At 41.8% G+C, this 17,783-nt stretch overlaps 3 protein-coding genes and 1 pseudogene across 3 annotated transcripts; 2 read left to right on the forward strand and 2 right to left on the reverse strand.

The window, feature by feature from the left end:
* Positions 1 to 816: 816 nt before the first annotated feature.
* LOC147934463 (uncharacterized) lies at positions 817 to 2,997 on the forward strand (annotated as a pseudogene).
* Positions 2,998 to 4,392: 1,395 nt separating this feature from the next.
* On the forward strand, positions 4,393 to 5,256 carry LOC147934464 (uncharacterized). Its single transcript, XM_087472642.1, has one exon. It carries the CDS (start codon positions 4,393 to 4,395, stop codon positions 5,254 to 5,256), a length of 864 nt encoding a protein of 287 aa, XP_087328768.1.
* A 4,225-nt stretch (positions 5,257 to 9,481) lies between these two features.
* LOC147934465 (uncharacterized) lies at positions 9,482 to 10,582 on the reverse strand. The gene has a single exon (XM_087472643.1). It carries the CDS (start codon positions 10,580 to 10,582, stop codon positions 9,482 to 9,484), a length of 1,101 nt encoding a protein of 366 aa, XP_087328769.1.
* Positions 10,583 to 13,482: 2,900 nt separating this feature from the next.
* On the reverse strand, positions 13,483 to 14,716 carry LOC104724181 (uncharacterized). Its single transcript, XM_087472644.1, has 3 exons — positions 14,452 to 14,716; positions 13,963 to 14,354; positions 13,483 to 13,551 (listed from the first exon to the last, which is right to left on the reverse strand). Exons 1-3 carry the CDS (start codon positions 14,699 to 14,701, stop codon positions 13,483 to 13,485), a joined length of 711 nt encoding a protein of 236 aa, XP_087328770.1. The 5' UTR covers positions 14,702 to 14,716.
* Positions 14,717 to 17,783: the final 3,067 nt, after the last annotated feature.

The following is a 17,783-nucleotide window of genomic DNA, read 5'->3' on the forward strand; positions in this document are numbered from 1 at the left end:
AGGGCTAGAAACCTGGGAGCCAATCCGAGGGGGTGTCTGCTTAATCATAGATACATACGAGGCCCTACACCCTCCAGTCCTTTATCAATACCGAAGAAGAAACAAGGCCAAGGCCCAAGAAGAGAAGAAGGATCGAGAAGCTGCAGGAAAGGTAATCTTGGACTGAAGCATGAGTCATCGGGGTTAAGTAACGTTACTATGGTTAGGAGTAAAGTCGGTGGGTTAGCAGCTGTCAAAGGTTGATTAGCACATGGCCTAACGACATTGTCGTTTGTGATAAGGAAGAGAGTAGTATAAATAAAGATAGGGAGACTAAGTACGAGGGATGGAGAAATTATTGAAGGGTTGTAAGGTAGGAGGGAAGAGACTCCTTATAATAAATCTCTTAACTTTGTATTCCGATATCTATCAATAAAGAGCAACGTTCATTGATCTTTGATCTACTCTTTTTTACTAATCTATTCTTATCAATTTGGTATCAGAGCAATCATCCTGGCAACGGATCAAAACATGCCACCAAAGAAGATGGATGAGTTAGAGAAAGCTGTTGAAAACCTTCAGAGGGATATCCAGAAAATTCCAGAGCTGGAGAACGACGTCAAGGAGATGAAAAAGCAACTTGAGAAACTTGACGCCATGGAAAAGCAAATGGGAAAGCTGGATGTTTTGGAGCTCATACAGAAACACTTACTCGGAGAAGAACATCATACATGGGCTGCGGGGAAAGGACTCGAGGAGGATACTCAGGCTTCAGGAGTGGAGGTAAACCCTGACGCAACCTCTTAGAGGCTCTTTGTGCAAAGTCCGACGCCAGCAATGGGTCAGACACAACCACAGACCGAAATCCAAGACAAAAACGAGCCGCTGACACGCAAGACCAACATGCCTCTGTTTGATGGGGAAAACGCTGATGGGTGGGTTCATCGGGTCGAACATTATTTCGAGCTGGAGGAGTTAACGGAGGAGGAAAAACTCAGAGCAGTTCGTATGTGTTTTGACGGTAAGGCTCTGATGTGGTTCCGGTGGGAACAGGACAGAAATCCGTTTCGTAGCTGGGAACAGATGAAGGAACGAGTGTTGGAAAATTTCTCCCCAACGTATGACCAGTTGTCGGGGGAAAGGCTGCTCCTTCTTCGGCAACTTGAGACCACCGGAAAATACTGTAAGGAATTTATAGCCCTAGCCTCTAATGCGCCGGAGATCTCTGAGAAGGTATTGGAGCTAACCTTCATGATCGGGTTAAAACCAAAGATTAGAGCTGGAGTCAAGATCTTTGAGCCTCGGAACCTGCAACAGATGATGATGATGGCCAAGAAAGTGGAAGAATGGTCCGGTGAACCTTCATCGGAGGGTTTAACAGATACTCTGAGCAAGACGACGACGCGAGCATTAACAGACAGATATCAGCCGCGTGGAAGTCAATATCAGACGGGAGGGGCAAATCAGTCAAATTACAGAAGTACTAATCCACAAGAGAAAGCGACGTCGTTTCGCAAGGATGGAGACAAAAACCTCGGTCAACAGTCTAAACCTAATGAGTCTCGACGACCACCTTACCGAAGGTTGACAGACGCGGAGGCGAACGAACTTTGAGCAAAAGGATTGTGTTACCGTTGCGACGAGAGGTACCATGTGGGGCACAAATGCCATTTGAAGGAACTACAAGTGATGGTGGTCAGTGAGGAGATGGGCGAAGAGGAAGACGCAGTAGATGGAGAGGAAGGATACAGTGACGCCGCAGGGGAAATCATGGAGTGCGCGATTATCTCTCTCCACTCAGCCGCTGGAATCTCGGGACCAAAAACCATGAAGATGTGTGGAAGAATACAGAAGGAGATGGTGATAGTTCTCATCGATAGTGGCGCATCACACAACTTCATCTCTCGTGATGTGATCCGCCGCTTGGAGATTCCAATTCAGGTGACTCAGAAGTATGGAGTGCGAATGGGAACCAGAATCACAGTGAGTGGAGCTGGGGTTTGCCAAGCTATGACATTACAACTTCAGGGGCACAAGGTGGTATCTAGTTTCTTACCTTTAGGACTTGGTGGAGTAGATGTCATCTTAGGAATGCAATGGCTAGAAACGGTAGGGGAGATGAGGGTTAATTGGAAGGAGCAAATTATGAGGTTTGAGGTATAAGGAGAAGACGTCACAGTACGGGGAGACCATAGCCTGGCCAATGCAGCTGTCTCCATGAAGGCGATGTGGAAAACTCTAAGAAGCGAAGGAGAGGGAATATTGTTGGAGTTTTGTGGGATGCAGGAGACTTCTCATTCAGCGAAGCCATCATTGCCACCCATTCTCGAGAAGCTGCTGACAGAGTTTGAAGGGGTGTTTGAAGAACCAAAAGGACTACCCCCTTCCCGTGGGAGAGAACACGCCATTACCCTGAAGGCAGACGCAAGACCAGTGAATGTTAGGCCTTTCCGCTATCCCCACGCCCAGAAAGAGGAGATTGAGAAGCAAATCATTGCCATGTTGGCCGCAAGAATAATCAGGGAAAGCGGGAGTCCATTCTCCAGCCCGATTCTGTTAGTTAAGAAGAAAGATGGCAGCTGGAGGTTCTGCGTGGACTACCGTGCTTGAAACAAAGCCACCGTGCCTGACAGTTACCCAATCCCAATGATAGATCAGTTACTTGATGAGTTACAAGGCGCCAGGGTGTTCTCCAAGTTGGACTTAAGGTCAGGTTACCACCAGATTCTGGTCAAGGCAGAGGATGTGCAGAAAACGGCATTCAGATCACATGACGACCACTACGAGTTTTTGGTGGTGCCCTGTGGGCTCACCAACACACCTGCCACCTTCCAGTCACTGATGAACGATGTGTTTCGACCATATCTGCGGAGGTTTGTCCTAGTCTTCTTTGATGACATCTTGGTATACAGCAAGTCTCTTCGAGATCACCAGGAACATTTACGTTTAGTCCTACAAGTACTATATCATCACAAGCTCTTTCCTAACCGCAAGAAATGCCAGTTTGGAAGCAAGTAAATTGAGAACTTGGGGCACGTGATCTCTGCAGAAGGGGTAGCAGCGGATCAGAATAAGATTAAGGCCATGATAGATTGGGAAGCTCCAACAAACATCAAGGCTCTCCGAGGGTTCTTGGGACTAACCGGATATTACCGGAAGTTTGTGCGCGGATACGGGGAGATAGCACGTCCCTTGACGGATATGCTGAGGAAGGATCAGTTTTCTTGGATGGAAAAGGCGAGAGATGCATTTAACCAACTGAAACAGGCCATGGTAACGGTTCCAGTCCTCGCCCTTCCAAACTTTAAGGAGACATTCGTGGTGGAGTCAGATGCTTCAGGCACTGGATTAGCAGCAGTACTCATGCAGGGGGAGAGACCTCTTGCCTATTTCAGTCAGTCACTTACCGAGAGGCAGCGACTAAAATCAGTATACGAGAGAGAACTCATGGCCATTGTCTTTGCTATTCAAAAATGGAGACAGTACCTGTTGGGACGCAAGTTTTTGGTCAGAACAGACCAAAAGAGTCTGAAGTTTTTGCTGGAACAAAGGGAGATCAATATGGGGTATCAAAGGTGGCTTACCAAGTTGTTGGGGTTTGACTTCGATATTCAGTACAAACCAGGACTGGATAATAAGGCGGCGGATGCTTTGTCTAGAAAAGAGGTTGTTCCTACTCCCTTTGCCTTGTTGGTACCAGCAGCGATACACTTGGAAGAAATTTGCGCTGAAGTTGATAAAGACCCGGAGCTGCAGTATATTATCAAGGCATTGTTGAAGGATGCAACCTCTCATCCCGACTATTCATTGGTACAAGGAAGACTACTTAGGCAAGGGAAATTGGTCATTCCTAAGGGATCACCCATTACGGGTCTGATTATGAGGGAGTTTCACGATGGGAAGCTCGATGGACATGGCGGTGTTCTAAAGACACCAAAAAGGATTGGGGATCTCTTCTTTTGGCCCGAAATGATGCAAGACATCAGGAAGTATGTGGCGACTTGCCAAGTCTGTCAAAGGTACAAATACTCTACCTTGGCTCCAAGCGGTCTACTGCAACCTCTACCGATTCCAGAGAAGGTATGGGAAGATAGCTCCATGGACTTTGTCGAAGGATTGCCTAAATCGGATGGTTACAATGCCATATTGGTGGTGGTGGACAGGTTAACAAAGTATGCTCATTTCCTGAAGATGAAACACCCCTTCACGGCAACAGATGTGGCTAACATATTCATTCAGGAGGTCACCAAGTTACATGGATTCCCACGCACGATTGTCTCAGTTAGGGACAAGATCTTCACCAGCCAGTTCTGGAAAGAACTCTTCAGATTGTCCGGGACAAGCCTCTGTTTTAGCACATCATACCATCTACAAACAGATGGGTAGACTGAGGTCACAAACAGAAGCCTGGAGATGTATTTAAGGTGCTTGGCAGGGGACCAACCTCGAACTTGGGCGGTTCAGTACTTAGCTTGGGCTGAGTTATGCTTTAATTCCTCCTATCACTCCACTATCAAGATGTCTCTGTTCCAAGCTGTTTATGGGAGGGAAGTTCCAACTGTGGTCAGGTACGAGAATGGTTCTACAGCTAATGCAGACTTAGAGAAGCAGTTGCAGGAAAGGGATGCCGCATTAGCACTGATCAAGACTCATCTCCACAAGGCACAACAACAAATGAAGAAGCGTGTTGATGCATATCGCAGGGAGGTAGAGTTTGCAGTCAGGGATCAGGTTTATCTGAAGATGCGACCCTATCGTCGTCGATCATTGGCTAGGAGGCCTAATGAGAAGTTATCAGCTCGATTCTATGGACATTACCCAGTCGAGGCACGAGTTGGTCAGGTTGCGTACCGTTTGAAGTTTCCTCCGGAGGTCAAGATCCATCACACATTTCATGTGTCTCAACTAAAGAAGGCAATAGGAGACCAAGCTGTCGTTGCTTCTATTCCAACACAACTCACCGACGATGGCTTCCTAAATGCAGAACCAGAAGCAGTGTTGGGATCACGCACCCATCCCGTCTCTGGACAAGCGGAGGTACTAATCAAGTGGAAGGGGCTGCCGGATTATGAATGCTCTTGGGAGTGGAAATCAACTATGAGGGGAAAGTTTCCATCTCTCAACCTTGAGGACAAGGTTGGATTTGAAGGGGAAGGTATTGATACATACGAGGTCCAACACCCTCCAGTCCTTTATCAATACCGAAGAAGAAACAAGGCCAAGGCCCAAGAAGAGAAAAAGGATCGAGAAGCTGCAGGAAAGGTAATCTTGCACTGAAGAATGAGTCATCAAGTGAGTCATCAGGGTTAAGTAACGTTACTATGGTTAGGAGTAAAGTCGGTGGGTTAGCAGCTGTCAAAGGTTGATTAGCACATGGCCTAACGGCATTGTCGTTTGTGATAAGGAAGAGAGTAGTATAAATAAATATAGGGAGACTAAGTAAGAGGGATGGAGAAAGTATTGATCTTGTATTCCGATATCTATCAATAAAGAGCAACGTTCATTGATCTTGGATCTACTCTGTTTTACTAATCTATTCTTATCAATCACCAAGTCTTTCAAACACTTGCTCAAAAATAAGTTAATCATATCATTAATATAAAATTAATCAAAAGCAACCTATTAAGTACTTCAATCAAAATTATCCTTCCACTAAAGAAACCTATCAAAGTTGCTTAATCATCATAATTCTTAATTTTTAAAACAATTGCAAGAAATGTAGAATTTGAACAAACTACAATATTCAGTATCTAGCCAATAAAAGGAGTTGCCAATCTATTCTTGAAACAAGAGAGTATGAAAATCTCTGACATTTACACTTGGGGATGTTGTTGTGTGTGTCTCATCCAAACAAAAACAAATTTAAACATAGGTATCGATCAATGTGAGATCATTGCAGGCAATGCAGTTTCCAAGAGCAGATGTTCATCAATTCGCTGGACCACAAAAGAAGAGATGAGAACAGACCTGAGTTTTAAATTGCCTGCTCCATCGGCCTCGAATTTTAACGTCGCTGCTTATGTTTGATATAGTTCTGCTTCAACCTACAACAGGTCATACTCGAGCTGTTTTAGTATCAACGCATAATTAACAAGAAAAAACACTGCTCAGATAGCATACCATCTGATTTCTTCTGTTTTTTGACCGGGTAAAGACAAGTCCGTAATATAAAGATTGAACAAAGAGAACTGATGTAGTCCGTAATTACTCCTACGATATTCTCCGTTTGTAATCAGCCAATGTCTATGCGTTTTTCACTTGCCAGCTTTTTCCTTTGCACTTATATATGTCTTCACTATATCTTTGGCTTTATCTTCTCTTCAGTTTCCAGAGACCTGAACCAACACATATCATAACTCAAGCTAACACAAGAATGTTCTGTTTTTTTATTTCCCTGTTTCCTGTTAATGCAAAAAAGAAGAAACATAAGAACTAAACATCAAACCAAACAGCATGTGTAAAACTCTGTAAACAAGCCAACAAAACCATGGAGGAGGATTGGATAACCCGACATTTATAAGACAACTTCATAAAACTTACACAAGACAGCAACCAATTATCCCATTGGGGTTTTGATGTTAGACTCTTTATCTCTTGAAAGAGCTGCATAATTAAGTGAAAAGGCTTTGACATCTGCTTCTGATTTCTGAAGCTTCTTAATCTCTGCTATATACCTCTAAATCTAATAAAAAATTACAGAAATTGAAAACAACCAAACCTATATCATTGACACCCAACCCAACGACTTTTTTTAATGTAATTATGAGCAAATACTTCATTCACTAGTGGAGCTTAGCATCAAATGTGATTCTCTTAACCCATCTAGAGACTACAAACAATACAAAGAACACCAATATCAAGTGAAAAAAACATCAAAGAACTAAATTATGATGCAAGATTGAAAATAATGTTCCCACTAAGCAAAATACAATCTGCTTCTGAGAAGTGAGAAATGAAGGCCTGGTTTGACTACGGAGAGACCAACAATTTTAGTAAAATCCTCTAGGAAGAAGAAGATCAGAGAAACTCACAAGCAAATACCATACATAGCCTTATTAACATCTAACTGATTTGATTTTTTTTTTTTTTTTTGAATGAATGTAAAAATATATTCAAACCCAAAAAAGTCCTTTTTACAATAAATGCATCCTTGTTTTAGACTTTAATCAAAAAGGTATAAAAGAGTTGAGAGATATCAGACTAAGAATGAGAAGCAAGCCAGAGTTGAAGCCCGTCCGCAAACTTTGTGGTATGCTGCTGCAAGGCAAGAAGCTTGTTTCTGATCAATCGATCAAGGAACTGAATGAGCTGAGCTGATGTACTAGGATTGCCTCCATGTGGTCGACGGTTCCGCTCCAACCAAATGGTATGGACTGTGGCTTGAAAAGCAAGGCGTAAGAGAAAACAAACAGTGCCCTTAACATTCGTACCCGAGAGGAGGATCAAGAGTTGCGAGAGTTGAGTTGAGTAAAATTGAGGGTAGAGGGAACGAGCCATAGCCTGCCAAACACGTGAAGTGTATCCACAGTCAAAAAACAAGTGAGAAACTGTCTCCAGCGGGGCACTGCAGAGGCCACAAAAAGGGTTCAGACCCCTGTTCCACTGCAGCATGCGATCCCCGATGTTGAGTCTCTGACGGATCGCTAGCCATAAAATAAAAGAGTGCTTTGGTATAGAGTATTGAAACCAAACACTCTTATACAAACCCACTTGTGACCCCTCACGACGAAGCTGTAGCCAAGTCTCAGTGGTGGAGAACTGAGAATCATAGGAATTGTCTGACCGCCGCCAAAGAGCAGTGTCGGTGTGTTCACATGGACCACGAGCCTGTAATGCAGTGATTTCTGATTCAACCTGGGTCCACATGACAGATCGCCGACAACGGACTGAGTGGTCCTGCAGGACCTCTGCAACTGTTGCATGCGAAGTGATTCCAAGATCAATGAAACCTCGTTCCCCAAGCAGAGGAAAAAGGCAACCGAGGGAAGACCAATTATCATGCCAAAAAGAAGTAAGCATACGATCACCAACTTTCACTTTATGAAATTCTTTTGCAAGCGCCCTATACTTGAGTAGTTTTTTCGACATCCAAGAGCCCCTGGTGGTAGACTCTTTTACTGACCAAAAAGAAGCCCCTCTTAACAGCTCACGCTGAATCCAATTAACCCAAAGAAAGCCTGTGGCCGAGACTATACGCCAAATCAGTTTGAAACAGCTAACTTTGTTGACCTCAACAAGCGACCTCAACCCAAGACCACCTTCCTCCTTAGGCATACAAACATCTACCCACGCAAGTTTATTTTTCTTAGCATCAAGCTCTGGACCGGACCAAAGGAAAGCATTGCAAAGCCGTTCTATCTCCTGGACGCATGGACTCGGTAACCTGAAAGCAGAAACCCAGAAGTTGGTTAGACTTGCAATCACTGAACGAAGCAGTTGCAACCTCCCTGCAAAAGAGAGGAATCGATTCTTCCATGAGCCAATGCGACTACGGATCTTTTCAATGAGTGGAGCACAGTCATGGACCGTCATTCGTTGGGTGAGCAGGGGCAGCCCTAAATAACGAACAGGCAGAGAACCAGAAGAAAACGGGAAGCGGACAAGGATGTCCTCCCTAGTGCGACCAGTAACCCCTGCTAAAAACAGAGTTGATTTCTCCAAACTGATTGACAAACCCGAGATTGCAGCAAAGTCCCTAAAGACCTCTAGAATACCTTCCATATAAGAAGCTTTCCCATCAGAAAACACCATGATATCATCCGCAAAACAAAGGTGGGTAAGGTTTAGACTACGACAACGGGGATGATAGCCAAACTTACGCGCAGCTACATCACGGTCAAGCATAGCAGACAACACATTCATACAAATGACAAAGAGGTAGGGAGACAATGAACAACCTTGACGCAACCCTCGCTCACTATTAAAAAAACCCGCCAACTCTCCATTCACCTGAACCGAGAAACTGGCTGTAGACACACAAAGGTGAATCCAGTGAATGAACTCATCCGGCAAACCAAGAGCGGATAATACATTTAAGAGAAATGGCCACTGCACCGAGTCAAAAGCCTTTGAAATATCTATCTTCATCGCACATCTGGAGGAAACTCCCTCCTTATGATAGTCCTTGACAAGTTCTGTAGCAAGAAGTAAATTCTCCATGAGTAAGCGGTCCTTTATGAAAGCAGATTGGTTCGGTGCAATGAAATCAGGCAGGATAGTCTTGAGACGGTTCGCCAAAAGCTTGGAGATAATCTTATATAAGACATTACAGCAGGAGATTGGTCTGTAATCCTTCATTGCACAAGCCGAAGTGGTTTTTGGTATAAGAGCCAGGATTGTAGCGTTAACACCCTTTGGCAAAAAACCAAATGCAAAAAAAGATTGGACAGCCTTTGTGAGATCCGAACCAAAGATAGACCAAGTACTTTTTGAAAAAGTCCACCGTGAAACCATCTAGACCCGGAGATTTGTTTAAAGGCATGGAGAAGAGAACTTGTTTCACCTACAGTGTTGAAACCTCTTGAAGAAGTCGGCTTTGCTGATCCGCAGAACATCGAAAAGGTAACAGAACCCTTAAATCGGCAACAGAGATACCAGTGAACTCAACTGGTTTATGCGTTAGCAAATGTGTAAAAAACCGAATCCCTTTAGCCTTAATATCATCCATAGCAGTTAGACAATTACCATTAGGGTCGACAATCTCATGAATCGAGTTCTGCGACTGGCGCTCTGTGATGGCATTGTAAAAAACTATGTTATTCTTGTCTCCCACATTCAACCAGTGAAGTTTAGAGCATTGCTTGAGAAATCGCTCCTCCAAACCTGCAACCCGCTCCCAACGATCATGAGCCGCTGCTTCTTCCGCCACATCCTGGGGCGTAGGATGCAGGTGAGACGCTAGTTGTTTTGCACAAAGATCCTCATAAGCAACCATTGCTCGCCGAGAAATATCAGCCAGTGTGTTGCGACTTTGCTCTCGTAGAACAGGCTTTAACTGCTTTAGCTTCTTGCTTAGAAAGAACAAAGAAGACGTAGAAAGATAGAGAGCTGGAGTAGTCTGCCAATAGTCTGCAACACTCGGTAGGAACTCTGGTTGTGAAGCCATGAGATTAGTAAACTTAAAAGGTCCCTTCTTCTGCTGCATTTCAGAATCAAAGTAAATCTTGCCACGGAGATGATCAGAGCATCCCCCAGCCTCCACCAAATAGTAAGAATGTGGAAAGGATTGAGACCAATCCACATTATGAAGAACTCTGTCTAGCTTCTTACAAATAAGACCATTCTCTTGATTATTACTCCAGGTAAACAAAGGACCCAAAGCTCGCAACTCCAATAAAGAACAATAACGTACCACGTCTTGAAAATCACGCATCCCAGAGGTTAACAACGGAGTGGAGACAGCATTCGAATGCTCCTCAATGTCCAGAGTTTCGTTGAAATCACCAAACAGAGCCCACGACTTACCCTGAAAAGAGGCTAAGTCATGCTGCCTCTGAATATCAGCCCAAAGCGCTTTCCTTTCCGCTGCAGTATTATACGCATATATACAAGAGCACCAAATCTCATCCACACCACCACTCATCTGAACAGAACAAGTGATCATCTACCCACTCTTGAAAACAACCTGAACCTTTGTTTGCGGGTTTGACACAAACCAAATCCTTCCCAACCGACTGAAACCATAGTTAGACACAAGGTGCCAATCACCAAAAACCTTTTTCATTACACGATCCACATTTTGCTCTTGAACCTTCGTTTCCAAAAGACAACCAAACTGAAAACCATTCTTCCTTACCCACTTCTTGACAAGATCCTGTTTATTTGACTTATTAAAACCCTGAATATTCCAGAAAAATCCTGACATTAACGGTTGCGAGAAGACTTCTTTCTGCCAAAACTTCGAGGACCAGCGTCCTTGGTTTTCTGAGATGAGTCAGACAAAAACTTATGAGCATCCTTTGAATTCCTCGGCTGCTGCACACGAAGAGTAACAGGATCCTTAGGCACTGACAGCTGGCAAACTGACTCCAAGACAGACTTATTTCCTGTTGCAGAGACAAGAGGAGCTCCAAATTTCTCAACCGCAGCAAGCACAACATCAGGTTCAATCTGCACTTCCTCAGTATCTCCCAAAGCAGCGAACCGGGAAGGAGAAGCAATTTGAACCGCACCATAAACTAATTTGAAATTTCTCTGCAATAAACATCACAATTCCAAATTTCTCTGCTAAAAAAATCAAACTTTGAGGAGCATACACAAAAATTCAAGAGAAACCAACCAGAAATTGAAACTTTGAGGAGCATATACCATCCGCCGATTGCCGTCAAATCCCAATCGTCGGATCGAGTAATATAACGATTGCAACCATATACGAACATAAATCGTTATCAGAAACCACTATCTGACATGCTTAAGCCGGAACAAGCAATCTCTTCAAGGTGAATCGATTGAAATCAACGAAAATTAGTGAGATTAATCCGGCACAGTTTCGTCGAGAGAGGAAAGAGAGAGAGATTAGGGAAAAGAAAAAAGAAAATGAAAAGAAAGAAACTATGTTTTATATTTTATCAAAACCCAACCAGAAATTGACACGTAACTCAGAGCAACGGTTCCTTCCGATACTACTCAAAGCAACGGTTCTCATTTTTTGTGGGCCAATTTTTTTATTCTTCTTTTCTTTTTACACCAGAAATTATGTGAGTACCCCTTAAAGAACACCACTGGCCAAACTAGTCTCTTTCGGAACTACAACACACTAAAAAAAAAAAAAAAAAATTTCTCTCAAAACCCTAGTTTTACAACTCGCCGTCGCCTGAGGTTTCCTTGCCTCTCCGCCGCCCGAGGCTTTGCCAGTGGTATGAGAAGGCTCCGTTTTTTCTGCTTTTCTTCTTTTTCTTCTTTGTTTTTCCAGTTGTAGTAGTAGAGAGCCTCGATCTCTTCCTCATTGGTCGTGCTGATGAGGGTTCAACCGCGGAGCTGTGATGATGTGGCGGTTAAAGATACGGAGAGATATCTCAGCTCGCTCTCCTCTCCGGGAGAAAGGCGGTGGTTCGATGCAGATCCAGGCGGCCTTCTCTGCAGCTTCAAGGTGTCAGATCTGGGTCTTTTGCTGGAGTTTCTCTGCTACCTCCAACCTTCTGCCGGAGTCTCTAGCTGACCGGATTTAATGGTTGAGTCAGGCTTTAGTTTTTACCGGTTGTTGGGGAGTTTACTGTGGGCGTTGGTGGCCGAGTTTTGAGAACTTTCTCAAAGCCAACGTTTCTCGGGAGCTTCCTCAACTTTCTGGTGTCAATCCGGCCAAGAAGCGAGACAACAAGGCTGATGCGATGAGGTCAATCCAGGAATGCACCGGGAGGTGAAGCTATGCTAATCTGTGTTTCAATTCCTTATATTTAGGTATTAGCACTCTGGTCATTGTGTGGTTTAGGTCGGAGAAGCCTCTGTTCATGCTGGTTTTGTTTCGTGTCTATTGGTCGGGTCATTCGGATGTATGATCCGTTCTTTGGCTTTGGACCGGAACAATGGAAACCTGAGGAACCAAGTTCTTTCTGATAATGCGCTTCTGGGTGGCGATGCTATTGGGACAAGTTTTTACTCGCATATCATAAGGTTCTAAAAGCTTGGTTTTGCTTTATTCTTCAGTGCAGGGTTTGATCTTCACTGTGTTAGTAGTTGTTTTCGTGTCATAGGGTTTTTTTAGGTGGTTTAAGAGATGATTTCACACCGAGTTGTGGTGTATTATTTATCTCGTAGTGGTAAAAAATGCAATGATCCTCAATCTGGTAGCGTTGGATCCATTTGGTCTAATTCTATGGAGGGGAATTTATGTTCCTTTGTTTTGGATGTAATACGTTTTTGGATAATGAATAGTTGTTGTTCAGCCAAAAAAAAAAAGACCACCACTGGCCATGTTCTAAAGTATTCCTACAATTTTGAAACTAATAGAACTAATATTATTTTGTGACAACTTTGTGACAAATTAATAGGAAATTTTGTGACAATGTTGCCACGATGGATTATAAACAATAATATTAGTTTTCTACTTTTCTTCCTTATTTTTAAAACAATAGTCATGCTCTAACAACAATATGGTGACGCCTTCAATAAACATCTTAAAAACGCTGCTAAGTCGACCCGAACTCAGCACAGCTTAGTGACGAGTCGTCACAATATAGCGACGTATTTGCGATGATTTGTTATAAAGTCACAAAATCATTGCAAAAGTGTCACTATGTTGCAACATTCTAGTTCCCTCACTAACATTCATTACAAAAACTATGTTTTCTTGTAGTGGAACAAAATTGTATATAGGCTCAAGTTTTTTTAAGGTGTGCTATATGTACACGGATTTTGTTTCCATTATTTATTCTATTTTTATGATTTTAATTTATTTATTTTTAAATATAATATGACGTGACAGAATTGTTCTTTAATCTGTGAAAACGACACAACCTCCTGTAGATGATTAGCCAGTGCCACTCATCCTCTTCTTCACATCCTCCTCTAGACGGTTAGTTGTTCCCACTTCTCATCGTCCCAGTATTGGTCTTCTTCTTCTTCAATTGTCCTTTTCTTGAATGTTTTAGCATCAATCAAAATCAGTAAATCAATCAAAATCATCATTTCTATTGAACATTAGGAGTGTAGTTTATGCTACCGTTTTTGAGAAATCAGATTATTTTTTTCATCAAGGTTGAAATTGACACATTCACACAGTCACCAAGAAAGTTGGGTTCTTAAAATATTAAAACTTGTCTTTGATTTCTGATAACAGCATTCTGTAAGATTAGCCAACTTATTGGTTATAGACCTAGAGACCGTGTTCAGTTCGTATTTGACAAACCAAAATTTTAAAATATTATATTTTTATTTTGTAGGGAAACAAAGTAGTTAATTATTGTGCTTTTTTTTTTTTTTGGACTGCAAGTTAATTATTGTGCTTATAAGCAAAACATAATATATTATAAACAGAGGGATGCTTACACAGAGTGCCTTGGAAGGTTCCGTCTCCTTGCCTTGGAAGCCAGGCAGTTTCACACAACTGTCTTCTTGTCTTAAACGAATCCATCCCATCTGAGGAAAAAAACTAACTGGTTTCAGAAACAACAGCTTTGCTGGTTGTTCTAACAGAGAGAATAGAGAGAGAGGACAAACACCTTTCAATAAGCTTTCCCAGACCCACTCTCTAGAAAGGACATGGAAGTTCACTTGTTGAGGATGAGCCAGAAGAGTGGTGTGTCTGAAACGTTGTAGCATGGAAAATTTAGAAGATATAGAAGCGGAGTATGCATCAGCACCGGAAATAAGCATTAAAGTAGCCGGAGTTCGATTAGAAAATGCCCATAATGACAAATCTATCAAAACGTATCTGAAATCTGTTCAGTAAAGGAAAGCAACTCAATATAGCCAATTGAATCTAAACCCTAATTTCTACTTTTACCAAAAAATGTAGAAACAGAGAAGAATAATAACCATTGATGACGTTTCGGAGAAAGATTCCAGAGGAAGAGATCGCCGGAAGAACACCAGGGGTTCGTTTTAAGGTGTGTTTTAGGTTGCCAATAGCAGTGATGGTGAGAGGACCAGTGTAGCCTGCCTTCTTCAAGGCCGATTCTATAGTCTGAGCAACCATAGAAGCATCATAACCATCGGGAACCGGACAGCTGTTGATGTCCCACCACACCATCGTTTTTGGCTGCTGCTTCGCCTTGTCGAGCATCATCTTGTTTGTATTGGTTGAATACATGGCTACATAACAAAAATCAATCATACCCAAAATTAGAATTACAAAATCGCATCTTTAGTTTTATAAACAGAATCTTGCTCAGATGAAATCACTTACCTCGTTTACAACCAATCTGGAACGCGAGAGAGAACAAAGGGGAGAAGATGGATGGAGCTAGGTCTGGGCGTTCGGATATCGGATTCGGTTCGGATATTTTGGATTACGGATTTTTTTGGATATTGGCTGTAATATCCATTCGAATATTTAAAAAATTCAGATCGGTTTCGGTTTGGATAATTTAAATTTCGGATAGGTTCAGATATATTATCGATAACCAAAATTAAACCAAATTTATTGAATAAAGTTTTATTCGGATACTTTGTAATCTGATTGTAACCAAAAAACTATACTAACTAAGTATGTGAAAAAATAAAAATGAAACAAATAACAAGTGTAAAGTTTAAAGTAACATAAAATTATACTAATACATAAAAGTGCGATGTACTAACATCTAAAGTGAGACATAAAACCGTGTCAATGACAAAAAAATAAAAACTAAAGTAAACAATAATGTAGATATAGGAGTATCGATTCGTGTATATTGTATATAGTTAGGTGCGTATATCTATATCTACGATTCATGTATATCGTATATGGTTGCATATACATCTATCTTTATAAAGTTGTTTCTTATATTTTCGGTTATATTCAGATATCTATTGGATACCGGTTCGGATTGGATTTAATCCGATATCCAAAAGTCATGAAAAAAAACTGATCGGTTATTTCCTTAATATCAGTTCAGTTTTTATCTGATTTTTTCGGTTTGGATTCAATTTGGATTTTCGGATTTGAATTTTACGTCCTGGAGCGACGGAAAAAGGCAACCTATACATGTTGACCGATTCTAGTGGCTGTTTCATATGGGCTGACATTCGTGGTTTTAGTTTCATGGTTCAGCTTCCACTCTTTTTTCAGCATTATCCTAATCAATAAATAAAACATGAAAGGTAAGACCAATATAAATCTGTCAATCCATGACTGATAAACAATTTGCTTCATACATTTCCACGATCATAACGAATTAAAAATGTTACCACATATGTAATCATTTGAGTGATTCATGTTATTAGATCCCATTACAAATAAAATAAACTTCAAAAAAAAAAAAAATTCATGCAATTGTATATAATTATCTAATGATCGAAGAATGATATTAAATTTTTACTGCTCTGAACAGGATAGTGCTTTTCTTGCAAAAGAGGTCACAGAGGCTGAGATCAAAGTTGTGCTATTCTCTATACCAAAGGATAAAAGTCCAGGCCCTGATGGTTATACAGTAGAATTTCTTAGTGAGACAAGGAGTCTCGTCAAGAAAGACTTTGTTGCCTCCATAAAGTTGTTTTTTTCAGTTCGGTTTCTTGTCAAAAGGGGTTAATGCTACTATCTTAGCCCTTATACCAAATAAAAAAGAGATTAGAGAGATTAAGGAAACTCAGCCCATTAGCTGTTGCAATGTCATATACAAGGTGATTTCCAAGATCCTTGCAAATAGGCTGAAGCGGCTTCTCCCCCAATTTGTCGCTCCAAATCAACCTGCATTTGTTAAGGATCGACTCCTGATGGAAAATATACTTTTAGCCTCTGAAATAGTCAAAGAATACCATAAAGACATAATTTCTCCTCGAAGTGCAGTGAAGATTGATATTTCAAAAGCTTTTGACTCAGTCCAATGGTCCTTTCTGCTATCTACATTGTCGGTTCTGAACTTCCCACCCCTGTATATCAAATGGATTGAACTTTGCATCACTACAACTTCTTTCTCAGTTGAAGTTAATGGAGAGCTATCTGGTCTATTTCGTAGTCAAAGAGGTCTTCGACAAGGTTTCTCTTTGTCCCCATATCTCTTTGTAATCTGTATGCAAGTTCTATCTGCTATGATTGATCAGGCTGCATTGGAGAAAAGGATTGGCTATCACCCTAGGTGTCAAAACATCCAGTTAACACATTCGTGTTTTGCAGATGATCTGTTAGTATTTACAGATGGAACAAAAACTTCATTTGAGGGAATTTTTCAGATTTTCCACAACTTTGCAGAGTTTTCGGGTTTTTATATTAGTCTTGAGAAATCAACTCTCTATATGGCAAGAGTTAAAGATAGTGCAAAGGAGCAGATTTTGAGCTCTCTCCCTTTTGCAACTAATTCCCTCTCGGTTCGCTACCTTGGCCTACCGCTTCTCACCAAGCGTATGACAGCCTCCGACTACTCACCACTGCTGGAGCGCATCAGGGAAAGAATAGGGTCCTGGACAGCAGGACACCTCTCTTTTGCTGGCCGTTTACAGCTCATTAGCTCAGTTATTCATAGCCTCACAAATTTTTGGATGTCTGCGTATCGTTTATCGAGTGCATGTCTCAAGGAGATAGATAGTTTATGCTCTGCTTTCCTGTGGTCTAGACCCGTGTTAAACACAAAAAAGCTAAAAGTGGCTTGGATAGATGTCTGTTTACCAAAGGTGGAAGGGGGACTAGGGCTACGTTCTTTGTAGGAGCAGATTCTGAACTTCATTTGGCGAATCTTATCAACAAATTCCCTCTGGGTAAAATGGATCCAGACTTATTTGATGAAAAAGGGTTCATTTTGGCCACTGAAGAGTAATCCCGCTGTGGGCTTATGGATGTGGAAAAAACTGTTAAACTACTGCGTTATAGCTTCAGGTTTTGGTCGCTATGAGGTTCAGAATGAACGGAGTATCTCATTTTGGCATGATCATTTGTCGCCACTTGGATGTTTGATTGATATGGCAGGTCAAAGGGCATGCGTTGATATGGGAATATGCTTACATGCTACAGTGGCTGATGCTTTATCTCACAAAAAATGAAGGCATAGAGTAACTTATCTAAATAAAATCGAGGAAGCTCTTGAAACAGTCTGTGCCACGGGGATGGTGGCAAGAGAGGACATCGTCCTTTGGAGAGGAAAAAGTAATCAGTTTAAAACAAGGTTTGATACCAGGAAAACCTGGGATATCACTCGGGTGCCTAGAGAAAAAAAGATGTGGTCGAAAGGTATTTTGTT

The sequence above is a fragment of the Camelina sativa genome, chromosome 11, assembly GCF_030686135.1.
Source record: "Camelina sativa cultivar CO46 ecotype springtype chromosome 11, ASM3068613v1".
Lineage (NCBI taxonomy): Eukaryota > Viridiplantae > Streptophyta > Magnoliopsida > Brassicales > Brassicaceae > Camelina > Camelina sativa.

Bases quoted from the DNA above. Each gene is read 5' to 3' on its own strand.
- LOC147934464 (XM_087472642.1), top strand. From the start codon at position 4,393: ATGTATTTAAGGTGCTTGGCAGGGGACCAACCTCGAACTTGGGCGGTT.
- LOC147934465 (XM_087472643.1), bottom strand. From the start codon at position 10,582: ATGATCACTTGTTCTGTTCAGATGAGTGGTGGTGTGGATGAGATTTGG.
- LOC104724181 (XM_087472644.1), bottom strand. From the start codon at position 14,701: ATGATGCTCGACAAGGCGAAGCAGCAGCCAAAAACGATGGTGTGGTGG. The intron at 14,355-14,451 runs GTTATTATTCTT...TTTACTGAACAG, and splicing joins TCTCCGAAACGTCATCAATG to ATTTCAGATACGTTTTGATA. The intron at 13,552-13,962 runs GTAAGCATCCCT...AAAACATTCAAG, and splicing joins AACCTTCCAAGGCACTCTGT to AAAAGGACAATTGAAGAAGA.